This window comes from Candoia aspera, chromosome 7 (assembly GCF_035149785.1).
Source record: "Candoia aspera isolate rCanAsp1 chromosome 7, rCanAsp1.hap2, whole genome shotgun sequence".
NCBI classification, from domain to species: Eukaryota; Metazoa; Chordata; class Lepidosauria; order Squamata; family Boidae; genus Candoia; species Candoia aspera.
Window position 1 is genome coordinate 70,573,988 of NC_086159.1, and position 14,658 is coordinate 70,588,645.

The window sequence follows — 14,658 nt, forward strand, 5'->3', positions numbered from 1 at the left end:
TTCACTTTCTGCCATTAGGGTGGTATCGTCCGCATATCTGAGGTTGTTGATATTTCTCCCGGCAATCTTAATTCCAGCTTGTGATTCATCCAGCCCGGCATTTCTCATGATGCACTCTGCATATAAGTTAAATAAGCAGGGTGAGAAAATACAGCCTTGTACTCCTTTCCCAAGTTTGAACCAGTCGGTTGTTCCATGTCTGGTTCTAACTGTTGCTTCCTGACCCGCATACAGGTTTCTCAGGAGACAGGTAAGGTGGTCTGGTACTCCCATCTCTTTAAGAATTTGCCACCGTTTGTTCTGATCCAAAGGCTTTTGCATAGTCAGTGAAGCAGAAGTAGATGTTTTTCTGGAACTTTCCTGCTTTCTCCATGATCCAGCAAATGTTGGCAACTTGATCTCTAGTTCCTCTGCCTCTTCGAAACCCAGCTTGTACTTCTGGTAGTTCTTGGTTCATATATTGGTGAAGCCTAGCTTGTAGGATTTTGAGCATAACCTGCTAGCATGTGAGATGTGCGCAATTGTGCGGTAGTTCAAACAATCTCTGCATTGCCCTTCTTTGGAATTGGAATGTAAACTGACCTTTTCCAATCCTGTGGCCACTGTTGAGTTTTCCAAATTTGTTGGCATATTGAATGCAGCACTTTAACAGCATCGTCTTTTAGGATTTTAAATAGCTCAGCCAGAATACTGTCGTCTCCCCTGGCTTTGTTGATAGTAATGCATCCTAAGGCCCACTTGATTTCACTCTCCAGGATGTCTGGCTCAAGGTCAGTGACCACACCATCGTGGTTATCAGGGAGATTAAGATCTTCCTTGTATAGTTCTTCTGTATATTCTTGCCACCTCTTCTTAATCTCTTCTGCTTTTATTAGGTCCTTGCCTTTTTTGTCCTTTATCGTGCCCATCTTTGCACAAAAGTTCCCTTGATATCTCCAAATTTCTTGAAGAGATCTCTAGTCTTCCCCATTCTATTGTTTCCTTGATTTCTTTGCACTGTTCATCTAAGAAGGCTTTCTTATCTCTCCTTGCTATTCTCTGGAAATCTGCATTCAGTTGGTTATATCTTTCCCTTTCTCCCTTGCTTTTAGCTTTCCTTCTTTCCTCATTTATATGTAAAGCCTCATCAGACAGCGACTTTGCTTTCTTGCATTTCTTTTTCTTTGGGATGGTTTTAGTTGCTGCCTCCTGTACAATGCTACAAACCTCTGTCCATAATTCTTCAGGCACTCTGTCTACCAGAACTAGTCCCTTAAATCTATTCATCACCTCCACTGTATATTCATAAGGGATATGATTTAGGTCATACCTGAATGGTCTGGTGGTTTAGATTGCATTAAGTGTAATGTGCAGCTGAAATGAAAATAGTTCAGGGAGAGGAAGAGGTAGGTGTCTATCTGCCTATCTGATCTCCTTTTTTCTATTCAACTGTTTAAATCAAGTTGCTGTTGGAGTATGGATAAAAGTTTGTGCATTTTTCTTATAATATAGCTACAACAGATAGAACAGGGCAATCTTGACTGTAAGCATTCCATGCATTCTCTACCATCTGTAAACAGGCCTGAATATTTTATGTGATAGCTTTCCATACCAACATGCTACTTGTTTATTATAAATGCCTGGAAAAGTGTTTTATAATCACCACTGTCACAACTTTTGGCCCCACAGCATGCTTTATAAGCGTGCATTTGATGTAACTGTAGATGTAGAAAAGTGTAGTTTAAGAAATACGGAATAAGCTTTATTTTATCTAATTTTTTTGGACCAAATATTAAAACAAATTGTTGTAAAAAGAATGATTAACAAATTTTTAAAATCAGAGTGGTTATTATTTACATATCAACAGCAATATCTTTAATTTTAATCTGAATATATTTTTTTCAACAAACAGTTGTATTGCAATTACCCTCCAGTACACTTTAAACTGCTCAGCAAGTTAAACTAAATGGTTGCTTAACCTTTATGGCCTGTTCCATTGGGCTGTTTTAATGTTGTCCATTGTGTTAATTGAGTGTTTTAATTTTGTTTTAGTTTTGGTGAGATGGCAGAGTTTGTGGAATTGGGGCTATATACTGTATAACTTACGCAATATAAACAAACAGTTTAACCTCTCAAATATCTTCAGAAGTCTTAAGTCATGTAAGAGTTTGTGTGCAAAAATATAGAGCACCAAACTTCAATTGATGGATTAGAAAATTAAAGTTGGCTATAGGGGCTTCTGTGGAAGAAGTACCGTATGCTTAATTAATTTGGAGCAGTATTTTATTGCCAGGCTAGTGAAGAGGTTTTGTTCCCAACATTTATGTTTCTTTTCAGGGTATGGCAACAACATACATTGAAAAGAAACACATGAGAAAAACCATTGTCTAATGCCCAGAAACTTGAATCTTTGACTAAAGAGATTTAAAGATTAGCACTGCCACATTAGTTACTGCAGTGTTTTATTTTAGTGGATAGGATTTTGGAATTCAATATGTGCATTAGATCATCTGGTAAGTTGAAAGGCCCTTAGTGGATACTGAGGATTCAGCTAAATAACCTTATGAAGTATTATCTTCTCTATGTGTTCATTTTTCCCCTCAATGTGATGACAACTTGATTCTATCATTCAAAGCAATATTGGCAAAAATCTGAGATAACAGCTTAGATGAGATAGCATTTACTGCCTCTTATGAATGGGAATGAAATCCCGAAGTTATACCTTAACAAAATGAATGATTTTTTAAGTAAATATTCTCAAGAAGTAATTTTGTAAAAATAGGATGCTACATTATGTATGAAGTAAGTATATTTTCTTTTTTCTTTTAATTAAGAACATACTCTGTCTCCTTTAGCTATGTACCTGAAAACAGAAATTGATATTTTCTGATTGCTCTTTGTATTGCAGTGTTGCACAGCCATCATGTCTTATTTGCCACTTTTGCTTAAATTTATTTTTAATGTATTTGAGATCATATCCTTTTGTTTAAGCATATATTGAAATAGTAATTTAGCATTGCATTTGTCAGCAATCTGTATTTAAAATTATTTAGGTTTATTGTTTTGTGAGCAACTTTTAACACCAAGTCCTGCTTGGGTTTCAGAAAATATTTAGGATATTTTTATATATTTAAATACTTTTGCAACTTATTCTGGGTATAAAGTAAACTGGCACTTTTTTTTTTTACTTTATATGGCTTTTGTTCAGGTAAAAAGAACATATTCCCATGGTACATACAGAGCTGGCCCAATGAGACAAATCAGCTTGGTTGGAGCAGTAGATGAGGAAGTGGGGGATTATTTTCCAGAGTTCCTTGATATGCTGGAAGATTCACCTTTCTTAAAAGTAAGATCGAAATTGGAGTCTGGTGGAACATTTATTTCAAATAAAATCATGCTATTGTTCAGAAATTAATTTCCAAATCTAATTAGACAGTCAAAATCAGTAAATTATTAACAGCAAGGAGGTAAATATATTGTTCCTTCAAATTGTATTCTACATTCATATTTTAAGAGCCAGCTCATATTTTAATTCCTTTTTAAGGCTGCATCCCATTGCAAGTTTTCAAGCAAAACTGGAAGTTTTAAAATTGTGAAGCTCATAACATGTAGTTTGTAGTTTGTCCCTTGCAGAAATTGGCACAGTTGCAATGCTCATCAGTTTGATTTGAAAATATTGTGACTGCACAAGTTTCAGTCTCAGTTACAATCTCAATCTCAATTGAACGTTTCAATGCTTTGCATTAATCAAACTGCTGATAATGTTATATAATTGTTGGATACACAGTGCTTTTCATTTTGTAAAATAATTAAAATGTCTGAAATAGTGGTATCACAAAATAGCATAGGTTTTAAATATAAGTGTTTCATTTTAGTGTACTTTACCATGGGGGACTCTTTCTAGTCTGAAACTAGAAAGTCGAAAAGATAGTGATGATGGTCCCATCATGTGGGTACGTCCAGGAGAACAGATGATTCCTGTGGCAGATATGCCAAAGTCGCCTTTCAAAAGGAAAAGGTATGTTGAAATGTCTGGTTTATCTCAATATTCAGTAATATTTAATACTCTGTTCCAGGGACTGGCAGTGCAGTTACTATGTATTGTATGTTTTCTCCTGATCATAAAACTAAATAGAATATTAAGTAATTTTAATATGGTCAATATCTCATGAGATCTTAAGTAGATTTTCAGCCATTTAATTTTATATTTTCTGTCCCTGGAATAGATTATCAAATCAATGTGCACATGCCCACACCATCATATAAATTTGCATGATGGCACCTGAACAGATTTCTGACCCTGCTTTGCTTTGTAGACTCCTAAAGCAGCTTTCAACAGGGAAAGCAATAATGAACATCATAAAAATATAAAAATCATGGGTGAGTAAAAGGATCTTCACTAAACAGACATCATTCTCCATATTCCTATTGGGTAGAGTGTATATCCTAAAGAACTGGTTTCCCAATTACCACATATCTTGCCCTAAAAAAGCAGCTGAGCCCCAGAAAAGGGCTTCAGAGGTTGACTGTCAGATATCTGATTAAGGATTCTGTTACTGTTCTTGCTTTTTTCACCTCTTGCTCTTAGAGATGCTATTTCTTACCAAACAAATACATAAACTTATTTAATTGTTATCCCCTTTAGGGAAATAAGGAGCCCACATTTCATGCAACATGTAAGCCATAGTTTGTTTTTATTTGGGATGTGCATTGTGTCCCTGAGTTCCTTTATCTATAATTCTAGAGCTCTTCATGATTACCTTTGTGTACACACATACCTCATGGATAGTCAAATATAAATGTATACTAGCCATAGAACTATAGTAGTATAAAAATCCTTCTGAACTTGAAGGACCTGTGTCAAATTCTAAACTAAACCATTTTGAGCTCAAGTACACTTCCGGAAAGGTAATAACAGCAGTAGTTAATATTTCTGGTCAGGCTTGAACATCCTGTTTCAACTCAGACATTTTGCATATCTCTAAAGAACAGTTATTTGGTCCTGTGTAAGCATATGTGAACCCAGCCTCTTTCTTGGGAGGGTGTATATGTTCAGAAGCTGAGTAAGAAAAAAGTGTAAGACCAAATGGGTCTGGAATGTGCAAATGTGATTATTTCTTTGTGGAATAAAAAGTAAGTATTTATTTACATGAAGTACTCCTTTTGATTCTAAAAAAAAGTTATTAGAAGAGTTTATTGTGTGAAGTCGTTGAGAATTAAGTGTCTATATCTTCTGTATAGAATAAAGGAGAGGTGATACATTCTCTGGAAAAAAATGTGTATCCAGGAGGCATGTGAAATTATTGTTTGGTTCTTCATTCTGTCAGGCTGTTGTTAATTACCTGTTTATTAGAGTGCCTCATTGCTTGGCAACCATTTGTATCAAGAGTGCATAGCCCATGGTATGCTGCTTCTGGGATTCAGTTTTACTCTTGCATGTGAGGGGGATTTGCCCTTCATCTCTCTTCTCTCTACTCCCCTCCCCCCCACAAGATGGAGAAAACAGAAAACATCTACTGCTTCTAAAAGGCAGTCTAAGATGACAAGCTTTCCCCCAAAGAACAGAAAGAAGTCTTAAGACCCACCTTCTAAGTAACGGGGGTAGAGTTAACCCTTTCCTGTTGGGTTCATCTTCCATTGACCAGAGAGATACGTCACAGTAAACCCAACTAATGTTCAGTACCTAAACCTCTTGCGGTTGTAAACCATTCAAGAGGTTTAATGGGAAGCAATATACAAGCGTTTTAAATAAAAATAAATACAAACTAAATTTGACAGTTTAATTTTGGCACATTAGGAATGCTCTTGAATATTCCATGAGACTAAAGCAGGTTGGCTACTGCTAAGGATATCTTAAATAATGCAGCTTGCTATTTTTGTGGTATATAAAAGGATTTAGAGTAAATCTCTGTGATTTAATTTCATATCTAAGATACTATTCTTTTGCAGAGTTTGATCCAGGATGTGCTTATCCACATGACTCTAGCTTTAATGTTTTTATTTAGTCTTTAAAGATAGGCAGAAATTACCTCAAAGTTGAGAACTCTGCCTCAATGTTCATATATTGATAGTGTGGAGGAGGCCTGCTTTATGGAAACGGATATCCAATTATGGCTGTGCTAATTAAAGAGTCAGTATAGCGATTAAGGTGTTGGATTGGAATGAGGGAGGACCCAGGGTCTAGTCCACCTTTAGCCATGGAAGCTCACGTGGTGACTTTTGTACAAATCCCCCTTTTTCAGCCCATCCTACCTCATGGGGTTGTTGTTATAAGGAAGAATTGGAAGAAGGAGTTGTATGTATGGCATAGGACAGGGGTTATTTGTGGGACTATCTCTCCCTGCTTGTATCTATCCATCCTGTTAGAACCTGCAGGAAGGGCATGCTCTGGGTCCTGTCTGCTAGGGAGGGGGTGTTATCAGGCAGGAGCCAGGAGGAGAGCCTTTCCTTTCATGGTGCCAACCCTCTGGCCGTCATTCCCCTACTGATCAGACTCATCCCAACCCATGATGCCAATCCTCTGGCCGTCATTCCCCCAACCATCATTCCCCCAGTGATCAGACTCATCCCAACCCTGCTGGCCTTTCGTAAGGACTTGGAAATCTGTTCCTTTCTTTTTTTTTTCCCCATCAAGCCTGGGGCCCCATATATGTGGCTAAGCCCATATCATAGTTGTGCAAATTGTTGTTGTTGGTTGGTTTTTCTCAGCTGCTATAAATGCTATTTATAATTTTTAATGTGGTTTTTATCTTGGTTTTAGATATTGTTAACTGCCCAGAATCCTAAATTGGAGGTGGGCAGCCATAGAAATTGGGTAAATACATGTATGTCACCTTTTGCTCCAGGAAGAAAAGCAGGATATAAATCTAACACATTAATTAATTAGCTTATAAATATAAGCTATATTTTAATTCATAGTTTTCATAATTCATATTTTGTTTTATTTTCTTGGAAAGGCTGCCCATTCCTCCCATCTCAGTAGGAGGGCAAACTGATAGTTTCAGATTTTTCTTTTTTTAAATTTCAATTTTTACCTACTTAACTGTCATTGCAATAGTTATGGATTGTGGGTGTTTACTCCAAAACATGTAGGAGGAATTAGATTTCATATTTTGTAGATGTAGTATAAACTTCAGTGACTACAGTTGGAAGAAATATAAACAATAACAACTAAAAATGAGCAGAGAAATGAGGGTGTTTCTTACTCATTGGAGAAAAAAAATGAAATCAGCTTCTGTGCTGCGAGTGAAATTAACTGATGAACCGAAAATCTTTAAAACGTGACTTAAGTGTGTACTTTCTATTATTTTCTTTTGACAGAACTACCAATGAAATTAAAAACCTGCAGTACCTACCTCGTACTAGTGAGCCTCGTGAAATGCTTTTTGAAGACAGGACGCGGGCACACGCAGATCACATAGGCCAAGGCTTTGAACGACAAACTACAGCTGCAGTAGGAGTACTAAAGGCAGTGCATTGCGGAGAATGGTATGTGATTGCCAGTCTGTTCAGGGAGAATATCTGCAGAATGCTAGACATGTTTAGCATTGAGAAGAAGTGTCTGAAAGTGGGATATGATAGTACCCTTCAAGTACATGAAGGGGCGTCTCACAGAAAAAGGTTAAGTGTTGTTTTCTGTCGTTTGAAAGTGCAGGATATGGCATAATGATCTTCGGTTATAGATCAAGGCAATGTTGGGTTAGGAAAAATGTACTGGTAAGAACAGTTTGATGGTGGAACCAGTTAAACATGCTGAGATCTTTTCCATTGGATGTCTTCAAACATACCAGTCAAGGACACTGTAATTTGGATGCCTGGACTGAATGGGGGGTTGGATTAAATGGCCTTTTCCAAGTTTTTTCTAGACATATCATGGCAGAATTTTCTTACTAAACACATTCAGTAGCATAAAAAAAGGAAGATATTTAAAATAATATTCAATGAAGACATATTTTTGTTACAATGTTTATTATTGGGGTAATTCATACAAAGTTATCTAGAAAAATGAAAATTATATCTTGATTGGAGAACTGTAATGTCTGGCACTTAAGGAATGGAATAATAATAATTAATCTTTTGGTTTGAAATTGGGTTATGCAGATTTTACTAAAAATATTTCCTTTTTCTGAAGTTATTTGTTAGTAGAATATAATAATAGGTATTCAGAAGGAAAATGCCACGTCAGTAGAATATGCCCTCATTTTGTAGAATAATCTTTTTTGTCCCATATTGTCTCATAAGTACATAAATGGAAATTTTTGGCTGATATAATTTCATTCCTATGGTCCTCCCATGAACATATGAGTGGAAATAGGTTTTGGATTCTGTGCATCATATATGAAACCCATATGGCATAGTAGATATAAAATGCTGTGAAAGTGAACTTGTAAATATTTCGTTATAATGCTGTCTGATAAATCGAAAACAGGAATATTTGCTAACCTGAAGTATGATTTCTTTTCCTCGTAGGCAAATTTAGATCAATCTAAATTTAGCACTGGTTTAGGAAGTTTATTTCTACTTATCAAACTATATAATCTTCCATTTCTTAGTTCTGTGAATTGTACTGTATTTGTATTTAAGATGAGAAAGTGAAAGTGAGATGTTAAGAAAGCATTGTTATGACTGAGAATTTTTATACCTGCTGATAATTGAATTACCCTTTCTGGAAGGAGCAGCACCTGGAACCAGACTGATTTTAAGCATTACTGCATAAGCTCTTCAGATATGTATTTAAGCTAGAACATGCTCCAGAACATGTCTGTAAGGGAAGCTTTTACTATTAGCAATACTATATTTTGGGAAATGATTCTCAGTGACTTGTATACATTTCTGTAAAATGGGAAATCAGTGTTTTTGAAACTAAGGATAAAGATTATAATTATCATTAGAACTTTGTACAGAAAGAATTTTTGCTTTAAATGAGCATTTTCTTGGGTTTTTCTTTTTGAATCTTGATGAAGATAATATATATACATATTAAATACAGTTGTTACAAATACTGTATTTCATGAATAAATTAAGTAGGTTTTAGTAAAGTCTCTGGGGACGTGGTAGTGCTGCGGGTTAAACCGCTGAGCTGCTGAGCTTGCCGATCGGAAGGTCGGCGGTTCGAATCCACGTGACGGGGTGAGCTCCTGTTGCTAGTCCCAGCTCCTGCCAACCTAGCAGTTTGAAAACATGCAAATGTGAGTAGATTAATAGGTACCACTTCGGCAGGCAGGTAACGGCATTCTTTGTAGTCACGCCGGCCACATGACCACGGAAGTGTCTACGGACAAATGCCGGCTCTTCGGCTTTGAAACGGAGATGAGCACCGCCCCCTAGAGTCGGACACGACTGGACTTAATGTCAAGGGAAACCTTTACCTTTACCTAGTAAAGTCTCCAAGTCCTAGTGACTTACTTTATAGGTATCTCCGTGTAGTTTTCTTGGAAATAATGCTTTGCCACAGTTTTCTTCTAGTGTTTTTTTAATTTCCCTGACTAGCCAACGGCGATAGTATATTCTAAAGGTCTCCCATCCAAGTACTTAATGAAGATTGTCTCTGCATAGCTTCCAAACTCAGTGCTAGCTAGATGCTCCTAAAACAGTAAGATACTGGGTTGTGAATCTTATTGCTTTACTCTCAGTGTAAAAGTAAAACATTGCTTTAATTCATTACTGTCAGTCTGTTGCTGTACTATTTGCTTCAATTGTCACTAAGCAACAATTATGGGATATTCCTGTCCAGAAACTAAATCATAGTACAAGGTGCAGACCTTTGGGATCAGTTACAACTATGCCTTCCTGATGTCCTTCTATTTAAATAATTGTAGTCATAGTAAATATTGGATCACTTTTAGTAAGGCTAAATTACATGTTTTTCTATCACATATATTGAAAGATATCCCTACCTTTGACGGTGTCCCTATTGAAGAAGGATTTTGTCCTTGCCATAGCGAAGAGGTAGAATTGGTGGAACATGTTCTCTTGATTTGTAATTTTTAGGTGGGCCATTCACTTATATCTGCTTTGTCCTATATTAAAAATAATACCAGTCAGCTCTGATTTTGAATATGTTTAGTTCTTGTTGTCTAATAGAGATCCCAAGGTGATGCTTAAAGCAACCAAATTTTGGATAATGGCTATCTAACTTAAGGACACAACTACCAAATTATTTAGTACTGGTTGGTTTTTTCTAGTATATTGTTTATAGTTAATTGGTGATGAATAATTAAATTGCTGTTTTTCTGCAGTGGGTAATGCAGTAGATTCTGTGGAATTTATATTTTGTTCTGTTTCATGTTGAGTGTCATGGTTGTCATAAACTCATTACTAATACATTGCTGAAGCTGAAAAATGGAAAAGAAAGAATTATCTGGGCTTGACTTTTTATTACTATGATAAATTTTCAGTTTAACAAACTGGAGGGAATTGGATGTCTGTTAAATTTAAATGTCCATTAAAGATGTGCTAAATCAACTTACTTACACAGTTTACTCAGCAAAAACAAATTTTGAATAGTTTGTTTTACATTTTGTACAGAACAAAAACAATACTGCTGAATGACATTTCATCTTTCATTTATTGTGTGTCAGAATCAACTTTGTTTTGGTTATAGAATGGAACAGGAGAAGAAAAGCCAACACACACACACACACACACACACACAGAGAGAATATTAGAGAGAGGGAGAGAGACAGAGGAAAAAAGTACTTCGTTTTACTGATTGATTTGAAGAAAATGTCCAGTTTTAATAGTCTTGGAAGCATGCCGCTTCTGTATCTTTCTCTTGAAGAGCATGTAAACATGGATAGTATGGCCAGACTTTATGTTGTCAAGGTGGACCTCAATGCCAATAATTTTACTTTGGGATTTCACAAGTTTTCTTTACTGTCATCTTGATGTCTTGCCAAACATAGTCTCTGCATTTCACACTCTGATATCACCTGTTACATAGAGTTGCCTTCATTATCTTAATTACTACAAGACATCATTCACCAGCTTTTTGGAAGGTTTTGTGGTAGTCATGACTTTCAAATCCTTCAAACAGCAGTCTGTATCAATGTTGTAAGGCATTTTTTCATATGAAAATCGGAATTTTTATTGTTTTTTTAAAGCTGCAGCAAAGTTGTAGATTGCTGGCTTTAAATTGTTGTTTTTGAAGTTTATTAGGATACCTGTCTCTCTGCATCTTTTCTCTGTTTCATCTTCCAACACAGCTACCACCTCTTCTAAAAACCTTCCTGTACAATCTTTTGGTTGCAAGAATGGTTCATCAGCTGGTGATGGATACTGTGTTTTTGGGCTGAAATTTGCTATTAAACTTTCCATCTTCATTCTCAAAGTTTTTTTTTTCCTGGTGGATGAAAGAGTGTTTTGAAGAGTTAGAACTTTCATTTGTTAAAGTGATATTTTCAGCATCTCCTTCTAGTACTTCTGATTTGGGGCACAAAGAGGAAGAACCATTTTTGAAAAATGATAATGTAAACTATACATCGGTGAACTGCAATATATGACTGGCAATTGTTTCATGATGTGTTTCAGCACTACTGGATGATGAAGTTTGCATACTGCGATCAACTGTGCACTCCATCTTTGATTGTGCAGCGTGATGCCAAGATCTTCTCCTTGCTGATTTTTTGTCTTCTATTGATCTTTCATGCTGAGATCCCTGAATGTTTTAGGAACTGTGTGCCAGAATAAACCAGCCTTATCTGCATTGTAAATTCAACACAGTATGAGGCATTCGCTATCAGTGTTTTTATGTAACTTTTTTCTTAAAGGCCAAATTTCCTCAGTTGGGACAAATGTTCACCGCCTGTTCGTCTTTCCACAGTTCCAAAATTACAAGCCACAGTCATGCAAATCTAGATTCATGTGGTTTGCAGTCGCATTAGCTGCTGATTTTTAGTTCTGTTCCATGTAAATTAACACCACCTGAACACAGTGTTTCACCATTGCTTCACTAAGTTGGTTTCATGCCCCATTTTTAATTTTTTTTTTAGCTCCAAGTGCAGTTTACATACTGCTATTATTTATATTACACTGAAGACAGTTCTTCCGCTTCCTTTTTGCTTTACAAATATCAGAAATAACTTGTGATTTTTTTTACCCCATACTTTTCTCAGGCACATGCAATGGGCATCTCTGAGTCTAGTTTATCAATCAATCATAATCTGTGTTGCGTGGTGAAATTTATTTTTTCCTGTTTCCATCCACTGCTTTTTTCCCCACTGCTGAATTGCATACTGGGGGACCTTACAGTCTTCTGCCCATGATGTAAGCTTTTAAAGTTATCTGAGATTGTGAGCAAACGCCAGTAATGCCAAGATCACCAGTCGATGTACAGAAGGGAGAAGGCCAATGCATACTCAAAAAGAAATAACACTGTTGCATATGCAGATGGGTGTGTTGTCAAGACTACTTTGGAAAGAGCAGAGTTTCACCATTAAACACAGGTGGTGTCTGAATGAAAATTTGTCTGCTGAATTTGAAAGCCTCTAAACTGAGATCTATTAAACTGAGGTTGCTATTTGATCATAACTGAGTGAGGGAGCCTGTATCTAAGGTGATTTATTTAAAATATTTGTCTCCTTCTGTGATTAAAATGATGGGCTATGACTGAAAGCATAGTTACAGGAGAAACTATTAAAAAAACTTACAAAAACAGTGATACATCAGAAAAAAAAATAAATGGTGTGAAAATCTGCAGTATAGGAGGATGGTTAAATTGACTTAACTTTTTATTATTTATAAGGGAAAATGGACAGTGGCTACTTCAGCTATTTCAGAGCACAAGTAAGGGCTTTTTATAAGAACAGTCCACTTCTCTTTGAGAAGTACATGAAGGATTCCAACATTTTATCAATAATTAGCAAAATCTGCATTTAAGCTTAGGCTGGTAACCATAGATGACCAAGAATTCCATTTAAGTGAGGTTTCCATCAGTTGCATTCACCATGTGAAGAATATATAGCACACTATTTTGGATGGTTTGATTGTTAAAAATATGGACCTGACTTGTGCCATTATAGGCAAGGAAGTGTTGAACCCTTTGATTGATGAGCAATCAGAGAATTCTAGGGAAGTTGGTAGAAAATAGTAAAGTAGGGGAAAACATGAAGGGTCTCTTACTTAGGAATAAAAATGTTTTAGAACAGAAATATAAAAGGTTTAAAGAGAGTGAGCAGTGGCATTTTGACTTTAAAGAACTGCTTAACAAGCCTTACAAAAGACTAATACAGAAAAAGTTGCTTGTCTAGTCTTGAAAGAAAAAGGTGAGAGAGAAACTTAGGAATGGGGAAGTTGGATTAGAGTAACATTGTGAAAAACCAAGTGTTGGTGACAATGTAATGCTTAAAATGTAAGACTCGGATTGGGGAGATCTGAGTTCTGCTCCATCTTCAATTTCCTGAATGACTTTGGGCCAGTCACTCTCTCAACTCAGTCTACCTCACAAGATTGTTGTAGGAAAAAATGGGAATGCTATGTATGCTGCCTTGAGCTCCTGAATAGAAGGCAGGATATAAATGAGATTAATAACAGTAAGTATGAAACCAGTATTTTGATACATTAAGGAAAAAAGACTTGGCACCTTCTCTTCACCTTTGTTATGTTTAATAAAATATGCTTTGTTTTTGGAAATCCTCATCTGTCATTAAAGAATTCTGACTAATAACCTCACCCTAATCTTCCTCACCACTCTAGAAAGTAAGACCACCCATTAAGGAGACATGAAATATAGAATGGGCAGAGTTACAAGCAAACAAAAGTGGTCCTCAGCAATAATGTTCAGTAGGAAAAGCCAAACCGAAAAAAAGAAAAATAATCGGAAGCCTGCATTACCACAGAACTATTTTCCACTGATCATTCTGTTTTGCGGTATGCTTTCCCAAAGTAGCAAAGTTACAGTTATATTAATTAAGCTTCTTTCATGTAGCTAAAGTAGAAAGATGAGATGCCTTTCATTGACATTTAGGAGGTGGACGTATTTGGCTGAACTTGTCTGGTCTCAGAGGGAGGCTAAGCAGTATTCGCCCTGATTAATACTTGGATAGGAGACCACTAATGAATTTCAAAGCAGTAAGCGAAACTGAGAAGTCAAAAATGCGCTTATGCCAAACACCTGCATGGATGAGGCCAACTAGTTATCAGGAGTGGTGTCCAACTTGGAGGTGTCTTTACCATTACATTTAAGCTTGGTCAGTTATGTATGTATGTATGTATTTATTTAATATCACTGCCCATCTCCCCCAATGGGGGACTCTGGGCGGTTAGTTTAGACATCAATAAATGGCTGTTTTGTTCCAGAAGGTATGCTGTATACTGTAGCTATGCTGCTATGTGTTCATGCAGGTGTAACAGAGATTGGGTTTTGGCTGCCAGCCTGTGCTGCTGCTGCTGCATGAAAGGAAATAACAATTTCACGTGCTGTTGATTGCTTAGTATTTGGGCTTCCCCAAAATTGGAACATAATTTGTATATTGATAGTGTTTCGTTTAACTTGCTTATAAATACTTAGAATGCAACAATCTTTTAATTTTAATAACTCTGAATGGCAACTTTTTTTTTCCCCCGGGTAGGGTTGAACAGCCTCGTATAACCAAAGACGTAATTTGTTTTCACGCGGATGATTTCTTAGAGGTAGTTCAACGACTGCAGTTGGATTTGCATGAACCTCCGCTTTCACAGGTA

The 14,658-nt window shown here is 36.4% G+C and overlaps 1 protein-coding gene across 2 annotated transcripts in view; it reads left to right on the forward strand.

Annotated features, from left to right (window-relative positions):
- Nucleotides 1-14,658, forward strand: part of RSBN1L (round spermatid basic protein 1 like) — a 46,564-nt gene that overhangs the window by 28,273 nt on the left and 3,633 nt on the right. For both annotated transcript variants that reach the window (XM_063308081.1, XM_063308083.1), the window contains 4 exons: nucleotides 3,188-3,325; nucleotides 3,855-3,997; nucleotides 7,300-7,467; nucleotides 14,547-14,655. In XM_063308081.1, the coding sequence (XP_063164151.1) occupies nucleotides 3,188-3,325; nucleotides 3,855-3,997; nucleotides 7,300-7,467; nucleotides 14,547-14,655 (558 nt within the window). The remainder of the gene's footprint in view (nucleotides 1-3,187; nucleotides 3,326-3,854; nucleotides 3,998-7,299; nucleotides 7,468-14,546; nucleotides 14,656-14,658) is intronic.